Below are 23912 nucleotides of genomic sequence, written 5' to 3' on the forward strand. Positions count from 1 at the left end.
TATGTGAGAGTCTGTGTTCACTGTTCTGTATGTAAATGGGGTTAATTAAATTCCCAGCTCAGTTTTTTCCTCTGAGGAATACAGCAACAGCTTTGATCAAGGTTGAAGTTTTAATTCTGTGCGCTTGTCACCACATGGATCCCTAAGAGATGTTAAACAGAGCTTATTGATAGGATTTGTAGCATGTAGTGAAACCAGATAGCTAATGAAATGAAGAAGAGTCACTTCCAATGATGCCCATGTCTTTTTTATTTTCTGTCTTGTTTCTTTGTTTTTTGAAACAAATCCCTCAACCCTAGTTATCTCAGGCAGTGCTCTTCCCATTAAACGTTGTCTCTTCTCTCACAACTCCACAATAAACATTATCATTTCTATATAATGGTTCTTCTGTATTCATCAATTCTTGTATGATCATTTTATTTGAGGACAGGGGGTTGCTTGTTTTCCTCTTCATGATGTGTAGGTGGGGTTCTACAGAGTTTTGTGGGAAGAATGGATTAGGAAAGGTGTCATGTTAAATGTTTTCTGGTAGAATCACTGGTGAATATTTTTTAAGAGTAAGTATAAAAATTCTGTGAGGTAAAATGACTTTTTATTAAAACTTCATGTGTAGAATATAGTCAAAGAAAGTGTTCAATTTTAATTTAACAAATAAGTTACAGTTACTTTTACTTCAAACAATAATTTAAAAATTAGGAGAAATCAGAAGTGTGATATTTTTGGGATATTAAAAAAATGTACTCTTCAACTACTAATTGGACATTAGACACCCTCAATATTGACTTAACATTTTAACATCCAAGTTATCACGTTCTTAATTTGGATGGAGAACTAAAGACTGCATTTATATTTTGTTACATATATATTTTTTAAAGTAACCATCCTACAATCTACAGAACCAGAAAAGCTAAGTAACAAGAAGGTTTCAAGGGATGGTGATGGTGGGGGGTGATGTATGAATCTCACTGTGAGGGGGAATTAAAATAGACATCTCCATTGCATGGGGGGAGGGCTCTGGTTGGGGGATGGGGATGGGAATAAGAGAGATTAGATGGGGGAAGGATGGAGGGAGAGAGTACTGGGAGAGACAACTGGAATCTGGGGCCATCTCTGGGATGAGCTAGAGACCTAGGGCAATGGAAACTCCCAGCAATATGTGAGGCTGACACTAGCTGAGACTCCCAGCAATGGGGAATACATAGCCTAAATTGGCCATCTCATATAAGTGGGCAAAACTTCTTACTGAACTTGGGATACCATCTCAGCCACAAAACCTTCATTCTAAAATTTGTCTTGCCTACAAGACGTGCTGGAGTAAAGATAACATAGAAATTGTTGGAGTGACCAATATATGACTGATCCAGCTGGAGAAGCATGCCATGGGGGAAAGCCCACCCTGACACTGCCTGGAGGGCCAGGGCCCAGAGGCTACATAGCCCAGAGACCTAGGACAGAACCAAACAAAAATGGTGCAAAAAATCAATGAAATGATTCCTATTGAGATTCTGCTATACTCATAGATTGGTGTCTAGGTCAACTCTCATCAGAGAGGCCTTACCCAACAACCAATGGAAACAAATGCAGAGACCCACAGCCAAACTTTAGGTAGAGCTCAAGGAGTCCTGCAGAAGAGGGGTAGAAAAGGTTGTTGGAGCCAGTGGAGTCAAGAGTCAAGGATGTCACAAGAAAACCCATAGATCCAACTAACCTTGGCTCATAGGGACTCACAGAGACTTAACTGACAACCAGGGAACCTGCATGGGACTGACCTAGACTCTCTGCATATATGTTATAGATGTGTAACTCAGTGTTATGGTCGACTCCTAAAAGTGGGATCAGGGGCTGTCTCTGACTCTGTTGCCTGCTTTTGGACCAATTCTACCAGATTGCCTCATCCAGCCTTAACAGAAGAGGAGGTGCCTAGTCTCACTGCAACTTGTTTTACCATGGCTGACTGATATCTATGGGAGACCTGTCCTTTTCTGAAGAGAAAGAGAAGAGGAAGAGTAAAGGTGTGGGAGAGGGATTGGGTGGACAGGAGGGAGGAGAAACTTTGGTCAGGATATAAAAAAAAATTAAAAAAATAAAAGAAATATTTGTAAAATAATATTTTTAGTCATTTTCTCCTATATAGAATGCTTTTTTTAAAATTTTTATTTTGCAATACAATTCAGTTCTACATATCAGCCACGGATTCCCTTATTCTCCCCCCTCCCGCCCCCCTCACCTTCCCCCCAGCCTGCCCCCCATTCCCAACTTCTCCAGGTCAAAGCCTTCCCTGCAGACTGAGATTAACCTGGTAGACTCAGTCCAGGTAGGTCCAGTCCCCTCCTCCCAGGCCGAGCCAAGTGACCCTGCATAGGCCCCAGGTTTCAAACAGCCGACTCATGCAGTGAGCACAGGACCCGGTCCCACTGCCTGGATGCCTCGCAAACAGATCAGGCCAATCAACTGTCTCACCCACTCAGAGGGCCTGATCCAGTTGGTGACCCCTCAGCCATTGGTTCATATTTCATGTGTTTCCGTTCGTTTGGCTATTTGTCCCTGTGCTTTATCCAACCTTGGTCTCAACAATTCTCACTCATATAAACCCTCCTCATTCTCGCTAATTGGACTTCCAGAGATCCACCAATGCAAGCTTGTACAACCACTTTGGAAATCAATATGGTGCTTTCTTAGAAAATTGGGAATCCATCTCCCCCAAGATCTATACCACTCTTAGGCATATACTCAAGGAATGCTCAACCACACCACAAGAGCACTTGTTCAGCTATGTTCATATCAGCATTGTTTGCAATAGCCAGACATGGAAACAACCTAGATGCCCTTCAACTGAAGAATGGATACATAAAATGTGGTACATATACACAATGGAATACTACTCAGCAGAGAAAAACAATGACATCATGAGGTTTGCAGACAAATGGATGAAACTAGAAAACATCATCCTGAGTGAGGTAACTCAGACTCAGAAAGACAAACAAGGTATGTACTCACTCATAGCAGAATACTAGATGTGGAACAAGGATGACTGGACTGCTACTCACATCACCAGGGAGGCTACCTAGAAAACAGGACCCTAAGAAAGACACGGGGATCACCCAATGACAGAGAAATGGAATGAGACCTACATGAACAGCCTGGACATGAGTGGGGGTAGTGAAGGGCAAGGGTCGAGGGAAAGAGAGCTTGGGGGAGCAGGAGATCCCAGCTGGATCAACAACAGAGAGGGAGAACAAGGAATGGGAGACCATGGTAAATGAAGACCACATGAGAATAGGAAGAAGCAAAGTGCTAGAGAGGCCCACAGAAATCCACAAAGATACCCCCACAACAGACTGCTGGCAATGGTCAAGAGACAGCTCGAACTGACGTACCCTGGTGATGGGATGGCCAAACACCCTAATTGTCGAGCTAGAAACCTCATCCAACTACTGAGGGATCTGGATGTATAGAATGCTTTTTATCTGTACCTATTCAGCAAAGGGCTTTTGAGGATAAAATTTACAGATTAAAGTACAGATTAGAGATGGATATAATAACAAAATGTTGCTCTGTTGCATAATATTTAACTTAGCATGATGTCATAAAATTCAAAATTAATCATTTCTTTCAACCTCAAGCAACTTCACTTTACTCAATGAGCATATGAGATCTAGAAGTAATAAAACTGCTCTGGAACTCTATGTACAAGGTGTTTGTTCGATTCCAAAGTACCAACTATCACTAGGGCCCTAAATAGTGATCAGATGTGATGAAAATGAAAAATAAAGCATGAAATAATCATCTCTACAGGAGAACATCTTGACTATTAACCTGAGTGTGTACCTCATAGCATCTTGTTGGGGAATTCGACCCATATTGGCACTGTTACAATATATGCTTCGTTGGGTAGGATTCTTTTTCTTGGTTTCTTTTGTCTTCTGTGGTTCTTGGGAGGGTGTGGTGGCTGTCCATTCCCTGGTAGGGAATATTTCTGTGATCCTGACATTTGGACTAAGGTCTTACAGGACATATTTGTGTACTTTTCAAGTGTCTTCCTCTTACATTATGGACTAAGATCCAATTATTGGCTCCATTTACAAAACAACTCCCTAAAGTAAGGATTGGGGAGTTTCCTCTGTAGCTGTGTCTCTTAGGAATGTTGGAAATTAACACAACAGTCACACCAATCTGACTGGCTAAACATGAGCTGAGTGAGTTCAAGACAAACAGACATGCCAAAGTGGAGGGGGAAAATCCCACAAGCTCTCAACCATACACAAACACCTAGAGGCAACTAAGGTAGCATGCTACAGACCTGGATATGTGACTGAGAAAGTGGTTTTGTGGAGTGGATTGAAGATCTCAAGCTTACCTACTGATTTTCTGGTCTACTGGCTTCTCTGACAGGATTAGCTGGTGGTCCCCAGGGAATGCTTGCTGGAGTTAGGGCCTGGGACAACTGGATGACTGGAAAATAACCAGGGAGGGAAGATCTTCTTGATCCACTGGGGGAGGGGGTGTGTGGTTAGAGAGCAAGGGCAAGGCACAGTAGGTGACTGGTACTGAGCTGGGGTGATTCTGGGTGGAATGTGTTGGAGGAGAGGACAGGGAGGTGAAGCTCTGTGGTTAGCCTGTTTGCTTCTCTGGCCCTCATCTATTTATAACTTAGAAAGTTAAAAGACACTGAGTATCTCAGGTATCTAGCTGCCAGCAAAATGTCACTATATGAAAACTTTCAGAAAAGAAATAAAGACCCAAAATAATGTGTTTTATGGTAGCAATTAAAACAATCTACACATTGGAACAGGGCATTGGGCTAGGCAAATTGAACAAATTTTAGTTAGTATACTGTGTAGTAGGACAGGGCCATAGGGTCAAGGAAATTGGCTAAAACCAGTTGCCAAGGCATCTGCATTAAAGATTGTAAAGATGTCTTCACTCTCAGAGAATTCCATCTCCATTAACCAAAGGAATTCAGCTGGATCTGAGACACAAACAGACAAAATAAAATCATTTAAAAATGAGATGCCAGCCGGGCGTTGGTGGCGCACGCCTTTAATCCCAGCACTCGGGAGGCAGAGCCAGGCCAGCCTGGTCTACAGAGCAAGTTCCAGGAAAGGCGCAAAGCTACACAGAGAAACCCTGTCTCGAAAAACCAAAAAAAAAAAAAAAAAAAAAAAAAAAGAAGCAAAAATGAGATGCCAATAAAGGTACAAGAAGCATACAGAATGCCAAATAGATTAGAAAAGAAAATCCACTTGGTACATAAATAAGGAAACCATTAAACTTATAGAACAAAGAAAGAATATTAAAAACTACAAGAAAAAAAGACAAATTAACATTTAAAGGTAGACCTATCAGAATAACACTTTATTTCTCAATGGACATTCTTAAGTCCAGCAAGTCCTAGACAGATTGTCTACAAAATCTGAGAGACAACCAACATCACCCCAAACTATATACCTAGCAAAACATTCAGTCACAGTACATGGAGAGTAAAGGAAATTACATGATAAAACCAAATTGAAGCAGTATCTGTCTACAAACCCAAGTTTATAGAAGGGGATAGAAGAAAAAAATCAAACTGAAGAGGTTAATCACGCCAAGAACACACAAGGTATAAACAATTGCAGAAAAGCAAATCAAAGAGACACTCACACACAAAACCACAAGTAACAGGAATCAACAAACACTGCTTGTTGATATCTTTTAATATCAATGATGTCAATTTCTCAATAAAATGATATAGACTAACAGAATGGATGAGAATATGATCCATTCTTCTGCTGCATCCAAGAAAAATACCTTAATATCAAGGATACATATCACCTCAGGCTAAAAGGATAAAAAAATATATTTAGCAAATGAACATTTAAAAAGCAAGTTGGTGTAGCCATTTTAATATCTGAAAAAATACACTTCAAACCAAAACTATCAGAAGAGACTGGGACAGATACTACATACTAATTAGAGGAAAAATACACTAAGACGATATCACAGTTCTTTTTGTTGTTGTTGTTGTTTGTTTGTTTGTTTTTTATTTTTTTCTCTTCCTCTCACTTTTTTTAAAATTTATTTATTTAAAAAAGGTTTTTTCATTTTACATACCAATCCCAGTCCTCCCTTTCTTCCCTTCTTACCCTTCTCACTTCCCAGGATCCCACCACTCATCCACTCCTCAGAGAGGGTAAGGCCTTCCTTAGAGAATCAACAAAGTCTGGCATACTAAGTTGAGCCAGGAACAAGAACCTTTCCCTTGTGTCAAGGCTGAGCAAGATATCTCACCCTAGGGAATATGTTCCAAAAAGACATTTTATACACACGGGATAAGTCTTGGTCCCACTGCCAGGGGTTCACATCTGTGTGCTAAACATAAGGGCACCCAAGTTTGTAAAAGAAACACTACTACAGATTAAATCACATGTTGATCCTCACACACTGATAGTGGGCAATGTCAGTACGCCACTCTCATCAATACTCTGGTTATGCAGATACAACAGAAAAATACTGGAACTAATTGAGATCATAAACAAAATTAACCCAGCCGGGCAGTGGTGGCGCACGCCTTTAATCCCAGCACTCGGGAGGCAGAGCCAGGCGGATCTCTGTGAGTTCGAGGCCAGCCTGGACTACCAAGTGAGTTCCAGGAAAGGCGCAAAGCTACACAGAGAAACCCTGTCTCGAAAAACCAAAAAAAAAAAAAAAAAAAAAAAAAAAAAAAAAAAAAATTAACCCAATAGACATTTACAGTATATTTTACCCAAACACAAAAGAATGTATCTTCTCAGCACCTCATGAAATTTCTATAAAATTTATCACATACTCAGACACAAGACAAGACTCAACAGGTACAAGAAAACTGAAATGAGATACCGTATCTTCTCAGACAACTATGTGTTATAGCTGGATATCAACAACAGAATCAATGGAAAGCTTACAAACTCATAATAAACGAAGAATACACTATTGATTGAAAATTGGGTCAAGTCATAAAATAAGAAAGAAATTAAAGACTTTCCAGAATTGAATAAAAATGAATATACAACATACCCAAATGAAGGCTATTGTAAGAGGCAAGTTTATAGAACTAAGTGTCTCCATAAAAATATTGGAGAGGTTTTTGTTTTATTTGCGTATATTTTATTTTATCCCTTAGAAGCCTGTTTGTATTTTCTTTTCTTTTTTCATTTATTTTAAATACCAAACACAGTTTCCCCTCCCTCCTCTCCTAACTTTCCCTACCACCACCTTCTATGTACCCCCCCCCCCCCCGCTCTCATTTCCCCCCCAATCCTCATCCACTCTTCCTCCTTCTACTTTCAGAAAGGCAGAAAGGGGTAGGCCTCCCATGGGAGTCAACAAAGCATGGCATACCAAGTTGAGGCAGAACCAAGCTACCCCACCCCGACCTGCATCAAGGCTGGCCAAGGCAATCCAGCATGGGAAATAGGTTCCCAAAAACCAGCTCAAGTTCGGGGGATAGGTTCTGATCCCACTGCTAGTAGCCTCATAAACAAACCAAGCTACACAAATGTCACACACATGCAGAAGGCCTACATCAGTTCCATGCAGGCTCCCTAGCTGTTGATACAGAGTCCATGAGTTCCCACGAGCTCAGGTCAATTCTCTCTGTGGGTTCCCCTGTTATGATCTTGACCTCCCTGGCTGGTACAATTTCTGCTCCCTCTCTTCAACAGGACTCCAGAAACTTGGCTCAGTGCTTGGCTATGGATCTCTGCATCTGTTTCCATCAGTTACTGGATGAAGGCTCTCTGATGACTATTAGGGTATTCACCAATCAGATTACAGGAGAAGGTGAGTTCAGGCACCCTCTCCACTTTTGCTAGGTGTATCAGCTAAGGTCATCCTTTTGGATTCCTGTTTTTTTTTTTTTTCTAATGATACACAAGAATCAGGTAGATCCTAAAAGGAAGGGAGGTGGAGAGGTACTTGGATGAGTAAAGGAAGGGGAAAACATAATCGGTATATATGATACAAAAAATTCTATTTTCAATAAAAGAAAAAAAAATGGAATAAATTGTAATAGAAAATGATGTCACCCTGTCTTATGTGAATGTAAGGACTATATGTTCTCAGGAACCTGATTGGCTGCTTTAGTGCTTCAGGAACCTGACACAGAAAGACAAGAAAGGAAAATAGAGAGGAGGAACAGGGATGTTGTTTGCTTCTCAGAAATTTAATATTTATTTGTAGATTGTTTCATTTATTCCCAGTCACTTTACATACTACTAAAAACTGATACTATGTATACATATTCATAGATGTATATATACTTTACTAACATAAGTGTTAAAAGTCTGTGTGCTGACATTTTATTTTATGACTTTATTTTTCCTGTTTGTGTCTCACATCCAGTTAATGGAGAGGGAATTCTCTGAGAGTAAAGACATCTTTACAATCTTTATTGCAGATGCTGATTTAAGAAACTGACTAACAGTAGACATTTGATTTAGGATGTGAATCATTTATATAAGAGAACATTTCACTGGGGCTAGAACAGAGAGGAAGGAAGGAAAATGGAGTGCCTGATGGTTTGTTACTCTAGCCCATAAGGAATTTATAGTGGAATCTCTTATATAGCTTTTTTCATTTTAAACAAAATCTGTCAGAGTTCTTTTTATTTTAACTAGCATGGACCTGTTCACATCTAAGTTATTTCTTTAATCATAAACTCTATGATACATTTCCTCCTCTACCACACATGCAAATGTTTAGATACAAGAAGTAGCAACTCAACCCAAAGTCAATGAGCTGCCCACGTGGTTATGGTATTTCGATTTTCTAAAGAGTAGGCCCCATCTCTCTCTCTCTCTCTCTCTCTCTCTCTCTCTCTCTCTCCCTCTCTCTCTCTCTCTCTTTGTCTTTTTCAATTTTGGATTCAATTGATCCTAAACACAAAGTTTAGAGTACCCAGTTTAATTCTACTGGCATATACTTATTATTCTTGAAAAAAGTACACTGTTTTAGAAGAAATTCAGAGTACATAAGTATGGAACAATGCAATAAATCACATTATAGTACATTTAAAGCTGAATAACAAAATAGAAAAATAATCAGAGTTGAATTGGTAATGAAAGTTCCATAATATGAAAAGTAAATATTAGCAAGATGCACTAGTACAGTAAGATATATTTAGAGTCTGAAACAATTATTTTATTATTAGAATGTGCTACAACACTTCAGAACTTTTAACAAACTGATGTTAATGATTCATATGAATGGTAAAATATAAAAACTACAACTATCATAAATATGTTTGTGTAGATGTAGGGCATTTTTTTTAAAGCCACCTTTTATTTCTGAGCCTGACCAGGGCTTCTTTCACATCCTTGTTCCTTAGGCTGTAGATCAGAGGGTTTACCATGGGGATAATCAGGAGGTAAAAGACTGACGTCATTTTGTCTTGGTCTAGAGAGTAGGCAGAACTAGGTCTGAAATACATGAAGAGCATAGTCCCCTGGAAAATCCCAACTGCAGTCAGATGAGAGGCACAGGTAGAGAAAGCTTTGAACCATCCCCCAGTAGAACTGATCTTTAAGACAGATGAGATGATATAACAGTAGGAAATGAGGACTCCTGAGATGGTGCTCAGTTCAATGAAACCAAAAAGGGTGAATAACACCAGTTCATTGAGCTGTGTGTCAGAGCAGGAAAGAAGTAAGACTGGAGGTAAATCACAAAAGAAATGATTAATCTTCGTAGAGCCACAGAAACATAAGCTGAAGGCCAATGAGGTGTGTATGAAGCCATCTATAGTTCCTAACAGATATATTCCAGTTAAGAACTGATAACAAACTCTACTGGACATGTCCACAGCATACATCAGGGGCTTGCTAATGGCTTTGTACCTATCAAAGGCCATCACTGCCAGCAGCATGCACTCAACATCTATAAAAACAGAGACAATCAAGAGTTGGAGAAAACAGCCAACAAAGGAGATTGAATTTTCTCCAAGAAGGTCTACCAACATCTTGGGGCCAACTGCAGTGGAATAGCAGAGGTCTGAGAAAGAGAGGTGGCTGAGGAAGAAGTACATTGGTGTGTGAAGCTGGAGATCCATTCTGATCAATGTGATCATCCCTACATTTGTCAGAAGAATAGTGAGATACACAAGCAGAAACACTATGAACAAAGTTACTTTCATTTCAGGCTTGCTGGTAATTCCCAAGAGAAGAAATTCAGGTACAGATGAGCAGTTTCTCTTGTCCATTCTTCTTTGTTCATGATCTAAATAGTTACAAAACTTGTTAAGATCGTGGCCTTTTAGGGTCTGATTTTCTTTTGAATATATAATGCAGAAAATATTTACATTCTTAGGAATGTATTTAAGAAAACAGCTAACATAAAATATAGTTGTAATAAGGTACAATCATAGAAAAGTAGTAGAGGAGAATGATTACATTGAGTTTTATGTCTTTATCTATATTTATCTATGTATCTATGTATCTATGTATCTAACTATCTACCTATCTATCTATCATTTATCTAAAGTTTTAAGTCATGATCTATCTGACTTGTCTTTATCTCCATCACTCCATATTTAGTAGAACATGTAAATAAAAAATGCTGGTCTGTGATTTCACATAATGTGAAGGGAATGAAAAATTACAGACAAATTATAACATAAGCCATACTTTATATAGTCTTATTATAGAGTCATAATTATTATCAATTTTTTTACTTTGCTCATTATAAAATGTATATGAATCAATAGATGAAGATAGTCATGGTACTATTTTTGATTTTGAAGTGTTTACATAAAAATGAAATAAAATTTATTAAAAGCTATCACTTGTCACTAATTACTGCCTTTTAAACTTCTGTTATTTACTTAACTGTGTTCAAATGACAAAACCTTGGACAAGTAAATTAGAACTGGCAGGAAGTGGCAACAACTGTTTACAGCAAATATTTTTCCTTAATTTAGCTCTTACCTTGATTTTAAGATTTAAATGCAAATGTGAGTTAATTAGCAAAATTGCACAAATAAAATGCTTTTGTATTCAGTGCTTATATGAGCAGGTCTATGTGAACATTGTGGTTTTCTTTTTGTTCTATTATTTGTACATAAAAAGGAGGACAGAGAGAGGAGAGGGAGAGAGATAGAGAGACAGAGGACAGATAGAGAGTGAATCATAGAATAAGAGTTTAAAGAGACACTTTGACAAATGAAGAAACAAATTCACAAACATATAATTAGGAGATGTTACCTGTAGACACATGGTAGAATTTACCTAACTACACAAGCAGGAATAAATCTACTTATTTATTCTTGAACTTTGGTTTATGTCCAGGTACCACTATAATATTTTTTCTTATAGTTTTAAAAATAACCATTTAGAAACCTACCTGTGATGAGAGAATCTTTCTATCCTTCCTGTGGTAATTGAAGATAAGTTGATCACATTTATTTTCATCTAAGGCTGTTGAGATTTAATTCTCCTGAGGCTCTGACTGGCTTTTTTTTTTAGATAGTCTAATGTGATTAATTAGATTCCTTACTCAGTGTTTTCCTTGGGAATATACAACCACTGCACCCATAGTTATCATCTTCACTGGTTGTCCTTGACTTGCTGTTGAGGAGTGACAAACACTGCCCAGGGTTTTTAGTGAAACCAGTCATTCAATGAAACTAAAATTGAACTTTATTTAAGGAGTCTACAGCTTTTCTTATTTGCTCTAATTCTTCCATGCCCAAGACAATTTCATCTACATCTGATTTAAAGGTGTGCTAATACTAACTATTAAAATAGTTACATTCCCACCCCTTCCTTTCCTCCCTTCAAGCATTAGTTCCATGTATCTCCTTCATTCTCTTTCAAATAAATGGACTGTTACTGTTTTTCTTTAATTGCTATTACACATACACACACACACACACACAGACACACACACACACACACACACACACACACACACACATATGCTTGGATTCATAAATTCCACCTGCACAGTCTACATACAGTTACTTGTATGCCTCTGTTTTCAGGGCTGATCATTTGGTACTTGGTAGTCAATTGGTGTGCTCTTTCCTGAGGAAGAATATTTTTTCACTCTCAGCATTCCTTAGGTATCTGTATTTCTTTGTTTAGTCCTGAGGCCTCTTGTGGTTTCCTTTATCAACATTATCATGTCTACTGGTATATCACTTGTTCAGGTCAAGTTTATGCACTCATGTTAGTGACACTTTATGAATATTGTTCCTGACATATCTAGGCGACACAATCTCACAGAAAAATCCTTTTCTCTTCTGGCTTTTACAATCTCTCCACATCTCTTTCACAGTGGTTCATAAGCCTTAGGTCAAGGAGTTGTGTTGTGGTTCCTTCAATTGACACAGGGCTACACAATTCTTCATTTTGATTGGTTATGATTTTCTATAATGTTACCTTTTTAAAATCGTTTGTCTGATTTTTACTCTTATATGTTCTCTGTCCAAGAAACTAGTCACCTTGGTTGGCAGTCCTTTTCCAGGACAGATGGTATGAGAAAACCGTAGGGTGTGTTTGGAAATTATTCACTGTGGAGAGCTAAGAAGTATTGAGTCTCATATCCATACATGATGACTGCATCCATAGAAATGCTCACACAAGAATAAAAGTACAATACACTCAGGCCTATATCATTGTTTTCTTCAATTTCCTTTCATATGGACACTCAGAGAACTGGATAATACTACTTGTATTCAGAATGGGTTGTAACTTCTGCTAAGCAGTCTCCCATATGCCAGTGCTCTCTGGAAATGCTGCCCAAACACACTCATAGGTGTTTCCACAGGTTTTAGTTGTCTCAGAATCCAATCAAATTGATAACCAATTGCCAACATCATATTTTATTAAGGATAATAAGTAAAGAAAATGACTTTCTCTCACCAGAAGATCTTTACCAGTAAGCATGATGTAAGAGTCTCCAAGAGTAATCACTTCGATTGGGGAAAAAAAGTTAAAAAAGCTGAGCAGTGATGGCACATGCCTTTAATCCCAGCAGAGGGATTAAAGAGGCAGGAGGATCTCTGTGAGTTCGAGGCCAGCCTGGTCTCCAAAGTGAGTTCCAGGAAAGGCGCAAAGCTGTACAGAGAAACCCTGTCTCAAAAAACCAAAAAAAAAAAAAGATAAAAATATCATTAATTAACCCATCTTTGTATTTGAGCAAGATGCCAAAGATAGAGAAGTGATATCACATGGAAAAAAAGAAACAAACTATTTCTTTAAATCTCCAGAAATTAAATGGATGCTTCCTACTTCTACTAATTGCTATTCCCATTTAATCATAAACATTAGAGTTGTAAGCCAATACTTTGGACATAAAGGAAATTATTCACCAATTCACACATTTCTTGATCCAATACAATGATGTGATACCAATTTATAGAGATAGACTATGGTGCACTAAAAACACTTAATATTCATTTTCTATGCTTCATAAAATTAGATTGGAGTAGACTGTGATGCACATATATCCAAGCAAATCATAATATTTCATTCTTATATTTAGCATCTTCAGCAATAATAATGAACAAAAGTAATGTATATAAATCCAGAATTATAAGATTGACTCCTAAATGTATTTAATGTTTTGCCATTTCAACTATCTTGTCAAATATGAAAGATGATATTTTAGAGATTAAGTATGGAAGGAAATAAAGAGAGCCAAAAAGAATGATTTAAGATACAACAAAGCCTGTGACATTCTGTTTCAAATATGAAAGATGATATTTTAGAGATTAAGTATGGAAGGAAATAATGAGAGCAAAAAAGAATGATTTAAGATACAACAAAGCCTGTGACATTCTGTTCCATACTTCTTAAAAACCATGAGGAAGGGGGTTAGGACACTGTCATTATTTCTATATCACATGTTAATTCCCTAAAGTATAGCATCAAACACTATATTTCTCAACATAACAAATTCAGAAAGATGAGTTCATAAATCAGCTGTGCTTTGTTTTAAAGTTTAAATCTCTTTTCACTTATTCCACGATATTGTAATGTCTAATCTTGATTGCCAAATTGACTGCATTTGGAATCAACTCCAGCTCAAGCAGGAAGGAATGCCTGTGGGGGATTGTTTCAGTTATATCATGTGAGGTATTCAAAGGCAACCTTAAATTTGAGGCATACCTTCTGATGACAGCCCACATAAAATGACAGTGACAAAGGAAGGTATTTGCCTGCTTGCCCATTACTTTTACTGGCAAGTTCATCCATGTTGCTCCTGAGGCATTCCTTAACTGGCATCTGAACCTGCTTCTTCAGATTCAAATGTAGAATGAAAAGCAGCTGAAACATTCAGCCATATATATTAAATATATACTGGATTCCTGGCATTTCTGTTAGAGACACCCATTGTTGGACTAGCTGGACCACAACTTGTATGTCACTCTAAGAAGTCCCTTTTCAGTACACATATATACATACATGCATACATACATACATACATACATATATTATATCAGTTGTTTTCCTCTGCCTCTAGGGAAGTCTGACTAATACAATCACTTCAACAGATAAATGGCTGACATGTATGTATCCAAATATAGTTACATGGTATAATAAAGGAGAATGTACTTGTGGAATATGGGTTATTTTCATAAGTATAACATTTTCTGAATTAGTGACAATTCCTTACCACACCATTTGTTATTATTTTAATGAATTCTACTGAATGATTTCTGCTAAGAGTGCCATGTTTTTCTACATCTTTCTATGGTTCTTATTTAGAAAACACCACAGTTGAGGTCCATTTCCAGATGTAGATCACAATTCTGGAAGGTGGTAATCTAAAGTCAGGGATCTGCAGATGATGTCTGGAGAAAGCCCACAATTTTGTTTATAGACTATCCACTTCTTACTGTCTTCATTTGGCATAAAAGGCCAAGGATCTCCTCTGCTTTTCCATGGGCACAAAAAAGTCTTTTTTGAAGAGTTATCTTCATGATTTTTATCACTTTCCAAAGTTTTTCATACTAATACCATAGGTTGGTAGATAGATCCTCAACACAACTGGATGTTAATGTGAGTTCAGGTCAAAAATACCCCATTAAAGTTTAATGGTTACATTAATAGTCTGGTAGAAACTCAGAAGTACTTCACTACAACCTATTAATTCATTAGGGTTTTTAAAATTTCCACCCTGATATATTTTTTTAAAGAGAGTATTACACATTATTAAAGACAATAAATGAGTAGGAAACATGGTGGTCTCAAATTGTTTCTTATTATTAGACTTTTATACAAATGCTTAGTAAATTAAAAACTGTGATATTATTGATTTTTTGTGCAGTATAAAAACCAATGGACATGATACATGTGTATTCAAAATTATTTAAGGAAATTTATCCTTGAAACCACCTTTTATTTCTGAGCCTGACCAGGGCTTCTTTCACATCCTTGTTCCTTAGGCTGTAGATCAGAGGGTTTATCATGGGGATAATGAGAAGGTAAAAGACTGACGTCATTTTGTCTTGGTCTAGAGAGTAGGCAGAACTAGGTCTGAAATACATGAAGAGCATGGTCCCCTGGAAAATCCCAACTGCAGTCAGATGGGAGGCACAGGTAGAAAAAGCTTTGAAGCGCCCCCCAGCAGAGCTGATCTTTAAGACTGAGGAGATAATGTAACAGTAGGAGATGAGGACTCCTGAAATGGTACTCAGTTCTATGAAACCAAAAAGGGTAAATAATACCAGTTCATTGACCTGTGTATCTGAACAGGAAAGGAGTAAAACAGCAGGAAAATCACAGAAGAACTGATTAATATTGGTAGAGCCACAGAAACATAAGCTGAAGGCTAATGAGGTATGTATAAGGCCATCTATAGTACCCAACAGATATATTCCAGTTAAGAACTGATAACAAACTCTACTGGACATGTCCACAGCATACATCAGGGGGTTGCTGATGGCCTTGTACCTATCAAAGGCCATCACTGCCAGAAGCATGCACTCAATATCTATAAAGGTACATACTAATAAGAATTGTAGAAAGCAGCCAAAAAAGGAAATTGGATTATTCTCTGCAAGAAGGTCCACCAGCATCTTCGGTCCCACTGCAGTAGAATAGGATAAGTCAGAGAAGGCAAGGTGACTGAGGAAGAAGTACATTGGTGTGTGAAGCTGGGGATCCATTCTGATCAAGATGATCATTCCAATATTTGCCAGCAGAATAATAAGATAAACAACTAGAAACACAACAAATAAACCCCCTTTCAAGTCAGGGTTACTGGAAATTCCCAGGAGAAAAAAATCAGGTAATGAAGAGCAGTTTTCCTTATCCATTCTTCTTTTTTCTTGGTCTAAATGGTTTAAAAAAATTGTCAGTGTTATCTTAGATTGAGTTTTTCATTTCTCAACATGTTATTGTATAGCTAATGCAGGAAAATGTAATATTATTGTTAGGTGACATGCTATGTTGCTATTTTTTGTATATAAAGTACACTAAGGAAATAGCCTCAGTACATAGTACTTTTAATATAGCTTTCTCAGTGCCAAAAATCTCTCTAATGAGGGAGCATAATCACCATTCATTTAAATATATATGTATATTTCATTTTCTTTCTGTCTTGACTAGATGTCTAACACCCATTTTAGGCAATGTATTTGAAATTAATAAAATCTTATCCAGGTTCAATATATTAAAAAGAAAATATTAAATTGCCCAGAAAGCCATACAGAAAAATCTCATCACTTAATCAAAAACGTTATTGTTATTAGACTTGCTGCATTCATAACATTATTTGTTATAAGTTAACTATGAAACAAAATCAACTTTTCAGATAATAATAAAAGAAAATTAATATGGAATTGTTGTATGTTTCTAATTATTTGCTGAATATTTAACATGATCTGCCACTCCCTTTGACTGGGACACCAACTTTTTCTAACTTTTCGAATCCTATACAAGTCAAATAAAAGTAGGAGAATATACTAAATACTCACAAGAACATGTTCCTGATCATTGGAGACAGACTTTATGCCACTACAGAATCAGAATAATTCATTTGCTTTTCATTCCTCACTGTCTTTCTCATATGTCCAAAAAGAAAGGAAAATTTTATTTTTATTCTATTTTACCCATAGCAACTCATAAGTGTACCTGAAATAAGGGCATCTTGCTGGTATCTCTCTGGTACAGAAAGAACAGGTTGATGACATTCATTTTCAATTATGACTGCTGGGATTAAATTCCCTTGAGGCTCTTCCTTCCCATCTTCATGTAATCCTAACATGACTAATTAACTTCCAGGCTCAGAAGTTTGTTTTGTTTTTTTCTGGGCATCCTGAGACAACTGTCCCTGGCTGTTGTTTCAACCCTCTACCCTTCACTCAATTTGATAATTTATGTTGATCAGAATTTTTAGTGAAACTTGACACTTTAATAAAACTAAAATTGACTTTTTATGGATAATTTCCATATCCTTTACTGTCTATCATAACTTATTCATTTCATAGACTACCTCTTTCAACTTCAATTTTCAAAAATAATCTTATAGACTGCTTTACTTTATTTGATTTTCATTGTAAACATTTTTCTGTAGCATGAATCTTAGAGGTCTTATTAATAAAATCAAACCTGAGTCCAGTTATTGGGGTGAACGCTGGAAGGTCAGAGAGACAGAACAAGCCACAGCTAACCTCACCTGGCCAACTTCTCAGCTGATCTTGTTTCCTCAGACTGGAAGCCTCTGTGTCTTCATATCCGAATGGCTCTCAGCTTAACTGTGCTGCTCAAAACCTAAAAGCTTAACCAGGCAAATGCTTCTAGTTTCTGGTCCTCACGCCTTATATACCTTTCTGCTTTCTACCACCACTCCCTGGGATTAAAGGCTTGCTTTCTGAGATTAAAGGCGTGAGTCACCATACTTGGCCTGTACTGCTAATAATGGGGCCAGCCCTTAAGTGTATTTAATATAACCATTGAGAATCCATTGGAGAAACCTATTTTTTCCTTTGCAAGCAGGTGTCAATGACAGACAGCTTCTTGGTGAGAGGTAGAAGCCCATGACTATTTCATCTGGTTTGAACCTGTGAAGGCCCTTTGCTAATGCCACAGTTTCTGTGGATTCAGATGTGTATCAGTCATTTTGTGTCTAGAAGACTGTTTCCTTAGAGTCATCCCTCCCCTATGGTTCTGCAATCTTTCTGCCTCCTCTTCTGCAGAGGCTTCTGATCTTCTGAGGGGGGAAATTTTATAAAGACATCCCATTTAGGACTGAGTTTTCCAAAATCTCCCAGTCTCTAAACATTGTCCTATTGTGTGTATCTGTTTTAGTTCCCATGTACTCTAAGAAGAAACTTTTCTGATGATGGCTGAGGGAAGCACTGATATACAGATATAACAAATGTCATTAAGAGTCATTTTATTCAGCCTTGGTGCAGGGAGGGGGGGACTGGACCTGCCTCAACTGAATCTACTAGGCTAGGCTGACTCCCCAGGGGAGACCTTGCCTTGGAAGAGGTGGGAATGGGGGGTAGATTGGGGGGAGAGGCTGGAGGGTAGGAGGAGGAAGGACAGGGGAATCCGTGACTGATATGTAAAATTAAATTAATTATAAAATAAAAATATTTATTTAAAAAAGTCATTTTATTGCTATGGTCTTTTAACAGAACAATAGCATTTGGTTTCCCCCGAAGGCCATGGTCTATCCAATTTAAAGGTTCTTAGGTTCACAGGCAGTGTCAGGTATTTTTCATTGTTGTCTAGATGTACCCTCATATCCACAGCAAGCATTCTTATTTCAATTATTTAATGTCCAAGCAGCCTTTACAGTACCTGCAGTATTTCTTGTGATCTCTGCTATATGACCATGTTAGTCCACCACCCAACCCCCATTCCCAGGAACCTTACCGCAGTGATGTCTTTGAGGATTACTAAAATCACGAGGAATCACTAAAAGGGCACTGCTAAACACTTCCAGGTCATTTAGTTAGTGTCCAAAAGAGCAGACATAAACTTGAAAATAAATTTTGATGCATATTGTTCAAGTGCACTATGAAGAATTTATATTTTAAAATGTGCAAAAGGTAAATGCTTTAATTAAAAAGCAATACACTCCACTATAAAATTGTGTGTTTTGAGTTTTCTTTCATTTGATAGTGATCTTTTGAGAACACAAACTATGAATTTAATTGTAGACCAGTATGGTTATGTTACCAAGTATAATGGATTTATATTTAACTATATTTACATGCATATGTATAATATATCCATACATATTGCTCATTAAATATTATATATACTTCCTTAATAACCATGCCATATAGAAAGAAACTATGATGCAAAAAGTAACAAAAAGTTTCAAGAATCCTGTTGGCATACGTTTTAACATACTCTAATGGACTTGCTCCCTAGAAATTTCTGAATGCAGTGTAATGAAGAAAATGAGGCATCCAATATTAATCATGAGGAAGATGATGTTATTTTCACTAATATGATAAAATAGTTTAGTGATTTTTTTTTTTACTTAAATAAAACCCCTAGTGGTCTACATAATCTTAGAAATACAAAAAAAGTGAAATATGTGTGAGTTTTCAGTCTTCACAAAGAAATATTTCCCCAGACACTAAGCATAAGCAATTTTGGCCAGAATGAAGCACAAATAATTCTTTTATTTTATGAAAGTGATATATTATAATGTGATAATCATTTATGGATGGACAGACTTTTTGTGTTAATATGTTTATTTGATATTTTACTAAAATCCAATAAATATGAACAACCAGTTCACAAAATAAAATACTACAGATAATGATAATTTAGGATGTCTGCATAAATATTCCAGGTGATATCAGAGTTTTCTCAAATTATAATCGAGAACAATAATAATACCACAACTGCTTTTTGAGGAAAAGAGTAGTTTTATAAGCTTCTTTTTTTTAATTAAGAGATTTTCTATTCATTTTACACAGCAACCACAGGTTCCCCTGTCCTCCCTCCTCCCACCACCCAGCCTTGCCCCCCAACCCACCCACCATTCCCACTTCCTGTATTAGAGTTTTCTTGGCTGGCCCACAGTCAGGACAAATCTCTCTCACCTGCCAGTCCCGCAGCTGCTCAGACCCAACCAAGAAAGCACACAGAGACTTATATTGCTTACAAACCGTATGGCCGTGGCAGGCTTCTTGTTAACTATTCTTATATCTTAAATTAACCCATTTCTATTAATTTATAAGTTGCCACATGGCTTGTGGCTTACCAGTATCTTAACATGTTGCTTCTCATCACAGTGGCTGGCAGCATCTCTCTGCCTCAGCCTTCCACTTCCAGAATTCTCCTCTCTCCTTGTCCTGCCTATACTTCTTGCCTGGCTACTGGCTAATCAGTGTTTTATTTATTAACCAATCAGAGCAACACATTTAACATACAGAACACCCCACAGCAACTTCCTACAAGGTAAGGTCTGCCATGGGGAGTCAGCAGAGCCTGGTACATTCAGTTGAGGCAGGTCCAAGCCCCTCCTCCCTGCACCAAGGCTGAGCAAAGTGTCTCAGCACAGGCACTAGGATCCAAAAAGTGGGCTCATGCACTAAGGATAGGTCCCAATCCCACTGTCTGGGGGCTCCCTAAAAGTCAAGCTAAACAATTATCTCACTTATCCAGAGGACATAGTCCACTACCATGGGGTTTTCTCAGCTATTGGTTCACAGTTCATGTGTTTCCACTAGTTTGGCTATTTGTCTTTTTACTTTTTCCAGTCATGGTCTCAATATCTCTTGTTCATAGAATCCTTCCTTTCTCTCATCCACTGGACTCCTGGAGCTCAGCCTGACATCTGGCCATGAATTTTTGCATCTACTTCCATCAGTTACTGATGACAGTTAGGGTATTCACCAATCTGATTACCAGAGTAAGCCAGTTCTTGACTACTTCCAGTAGTCTAAGGTAGGGTCATCCTTATTAATTGCTGGGAACTTCCCTAGCAACCTGTTTCTCCTCATTCCCATGATGTCTCCATTTATTATGGTATATCTTTGCTTGCTCTCCCATTCTGTCCCTGCTCCAGTTCAAACCTCCCATTCCCTTGTGTTCTCATTCCCTCTGGCAGTGGGATTGGGATCCATCCCTGGTGCATGAGTGGGCTTTTTGGAGCCAGGTGCCTATGGTGGGAAACCTTGCACAGCCTTGGGGTAAGGAGGAGAGACTTGGATCTGCCTCAGCTGAATGTATCAAGCTCTGCTGACTCCCCATGGGAGGCCTTGCATTGGAGGAGGTGGGAATGGGGAATGGTTAGAGGGGAGAGGTGGGGGGATGGAAGAAAGGAAGATCTGTGGTTGGTATGTAAAATGAATAGAAAATTTCTTAATAAAAATAAAAAATAATTTTTTTAAAAAAATATTTCAGATCAAACAGCCATGTTTTCATTTCTTTTCATCGATGTTGCAGAAGTCACTGACAGAAGAAGTGATTTACTTATATTTCTCATAAATAATTAAAAGAAAATCACAGCAGGTACAGAGTATTTTGTCTGTGGCAGCAAAACCCAGCAGCACTAGCATCATAAATGACACTAGCCAGGAAGAAGAAGACAGAATGGTAATTAGTGATGAGTTATGGTTTGGTTCCCCCTCCACCAACCATATTAACTATTGGAAAAGATTCATAGTTGTTCAAATAGTTACTCTTGCTGGCAAAAATTATTCAAGCCCATGAGACCTGACAGACATTTTATTCGCCTCTCTGCATAGGTGAGACAGTTGTTTAGCTTGAACTGAAGTAATTTTTAATGGAAGATCATCTCACAGAATCTTCTGCTCAGCGTCCACCTGCTTACATCTGAGACGTAATAGTTCTAGCAAGAAATATTTCATCTGTATGTTAGGCTTCTGAAATTTGACTTAAAATCTTCTATATTTCAATAGTATTTTCAGACTAATGATTCATTTCAGTGTTCTGTAATTAATATCTGTCGTACCTGCTGTTTATGTTCTTATCATTAAAAAAAGTACTGAATTTATGAGGAAATGCAAAACCCCCAAAGTTTAAAACATGCTACTACCCATTCAATAAAGCTTAATATGAGTAAAATGAAATGAAAAATGTTTGGGACATAAATGCATATAATGTTATATGAATACACATATGTATGCATATTTATGTATATATCAGGTTTTAGGATACTTGACTGACAAACATAGGGCTCCAGATTTAATATCCAGAACTAAAAATACAATAAAATATAGAAATGCATACGTCTTTCACAATACTTTTTCTTTTTAAAATTTTTTAATTGAAAATATATTCTTCTTTCATACAATACATTCCAACCACAATTTCCCCTTAAACCACTCCTCCTAGCTTCCCCCCAACCTCCATTCTCCCCCAGATCCACTGCCACACCCAAGGAGAAAGCCCTCATATTGAGGCTGGAAAACGCAGCCCAATAGGAGGAAAATAATCCCAAGAGCAGGCAAAAGAGTCAGAAATACACCTGTTTCCACAGTTAGGAGTACCACAAGAACACCAGGCTAACAGCCATAATATATACACAGAGGAAATTCTAAAAAGCAGTCCACATATTTTTTTAAAGACAGTGAAGTATGTCATGAATATACTTTTCTTATTTTAAACACATTTTACTTTTTACTCTTTGGAGTGCCTCTTTCACATCTTTGTTTCTCAAACTATAAATTAGAGGGTTCAGCATGGGGATTACTAGTGTATAAAAAAGGGAAGTCACTTTATCTTGATCTAGGGAATAAGAAGAACTTGGCCTGAAATACATGAAAAGCATAGTTCCTTGGAAAATTGCAACTGCAGTCAAGTGCGAGGTGCAGGTGGAGAAAGCTTTGAATCTCCCCGAAGCAGAACGGATCTTCAAGACTGATGAGATGATGTAACAATAGGAGACAAGAACTCCTGAAATAGTGCTCAGTTCAATGAAACCAAAAACGGTGAATATGACTAACACATTGACCTGTGTATCTGAACAAGACAGCACTAACACTGGAGGAATATCACAGAAGAAATGATTAATCTCATTAGACCCACAGAAACATAAATGGAATGTCAATGTTGTATGTACCAAAGCATCTGCTAATGCCACAGCATAAACACCAGTCAATAATTGGAAACATACCCTGCTGGACATGTCTACTGAATACAGTAAGGGGTTGCTGATGGCCTTATATCGATCAAAGGCCATCACTGCCAGCAGCACACACTCAGCATCTATAAAGATACAGAAAGTGAAGAACTGCATAGCACAGCCAAGAAAGGGAATAGACGTGTCCTTAGACAGAAGGTCTACCAGCATCTTGGGTCCAATAGCAGTGGAATAGCAGAGGTCAGAGAAAGAGAGGTGGCTGAGGAAGAAGTACATTGGTGTGTGAAGCTGAGGTTCCATTCTGATCAAAATGATCATTCCTAGATTTGTCAGCAGATTAGTGAGGTAAACAACGACAAACACAGTGAACAGAAGCATTTTCACCTCAGGGTTATTGGTAATTCCCAAGAGGAGGAATTCTGGCAATGAGGAGCAGTTCTCCTTGTTCATGGTCTGAAAATTTACAAAAGTCACAATGCAATAATAGCTTAGTATTCATTGTTCTGGAAAAGTATAAAACAGTTTTGAATATAACTAAACAGAACATTATTTAATATTTAAATAAATTTTCATAAAATCTAAAAACTTTTCAGAAGAAAATGTAATGTTTAAATCAGTGCAATGCTGTTAAGGAAAACATGGAATAAGAAATTCATACACTTTGAATTTAAATCACATAATTCTTGATCTGTATTAACTTTGTTTGCTCTCATTCACTTATTTTCAGGCAGTAGATTTAAATATAGTAAAACTTGATTTCTAACCTGACAAGCCATAAGGGATATCAGATGAGATAATAATAATAATAACAGTAATAATAACTGAACATGCCATATGATGAAATAAGGTTTTCAATTTTTATAGGCTAT

The 23912-nt window shown here is 37.5% G+C and overlaps 3 protein-coding genes across 3 annotated transcripts; all 3 read right to left on the reverse strand.

The window, feature by feature from the left end:
* Positions 1 to 9286: 9286 nt before the first annotated feature.
* LOC131908272 (olfactory receptor 5W2-like) lies at positions 9287 to 10222 on the reverse strand. The gene has a single exon (XM_059259324.1). It carries the CDS (start codon positions 10214 to 10216, stop codon positions 9287 to 9289), a length of 930 nt encoding a protein of 309 aa, XP_059115307.1. The 5' UTR covers positions 10217 to 10222.
* A 5118-nt stretch (positions 10223 to 15340) lies between these two features.
* LOC131907779 (olfactory receptor 5W2-like) lies at positions 15341 to 16282 on the reverse strand. Its single transcript, XM_059258873.1, has one exon. It carries the CDS (start codon positions 16277 to 16279, stop codon positions 15341 to 15343), a length of 939 nt encoding a protein of 312 aa, XP_059114856.1. The 5' UTR covers positions 16280 to 16282.
* A 6275-nt stretch (positions 16283 to 22557) lies between these two features.
* Positions 22558 to 23493, reverse strand: LOC131908273 (olfactory receptor 5W2-like). The gene has a single exon (XM_059259325.1). It carries the CDS (start codon positions 23491 to 23493, stop codon positions 22558 to 22560), a length of 936 nt encoding a protein of 311 aa, XP_059115308.1.
* Positions 23494 to 23912: the final 419 nt, after the last annotated feature.

This window comes from Peromyscus eremicus, chromosome 4, assembly GCF_949786415.1.
Source record: "Peromyscus eremicus chromosome 4, PerEre_H2_v1, whole genome shotgun sequence".
In the NCBI taxonomy this organism is placed as follows: domain Eukaryota; kingdom Metazoa; phylum Chordata; class Mammalia; order Rodentia; family Cricetidae; genus Peromyscus; species Peromyscus eremicus.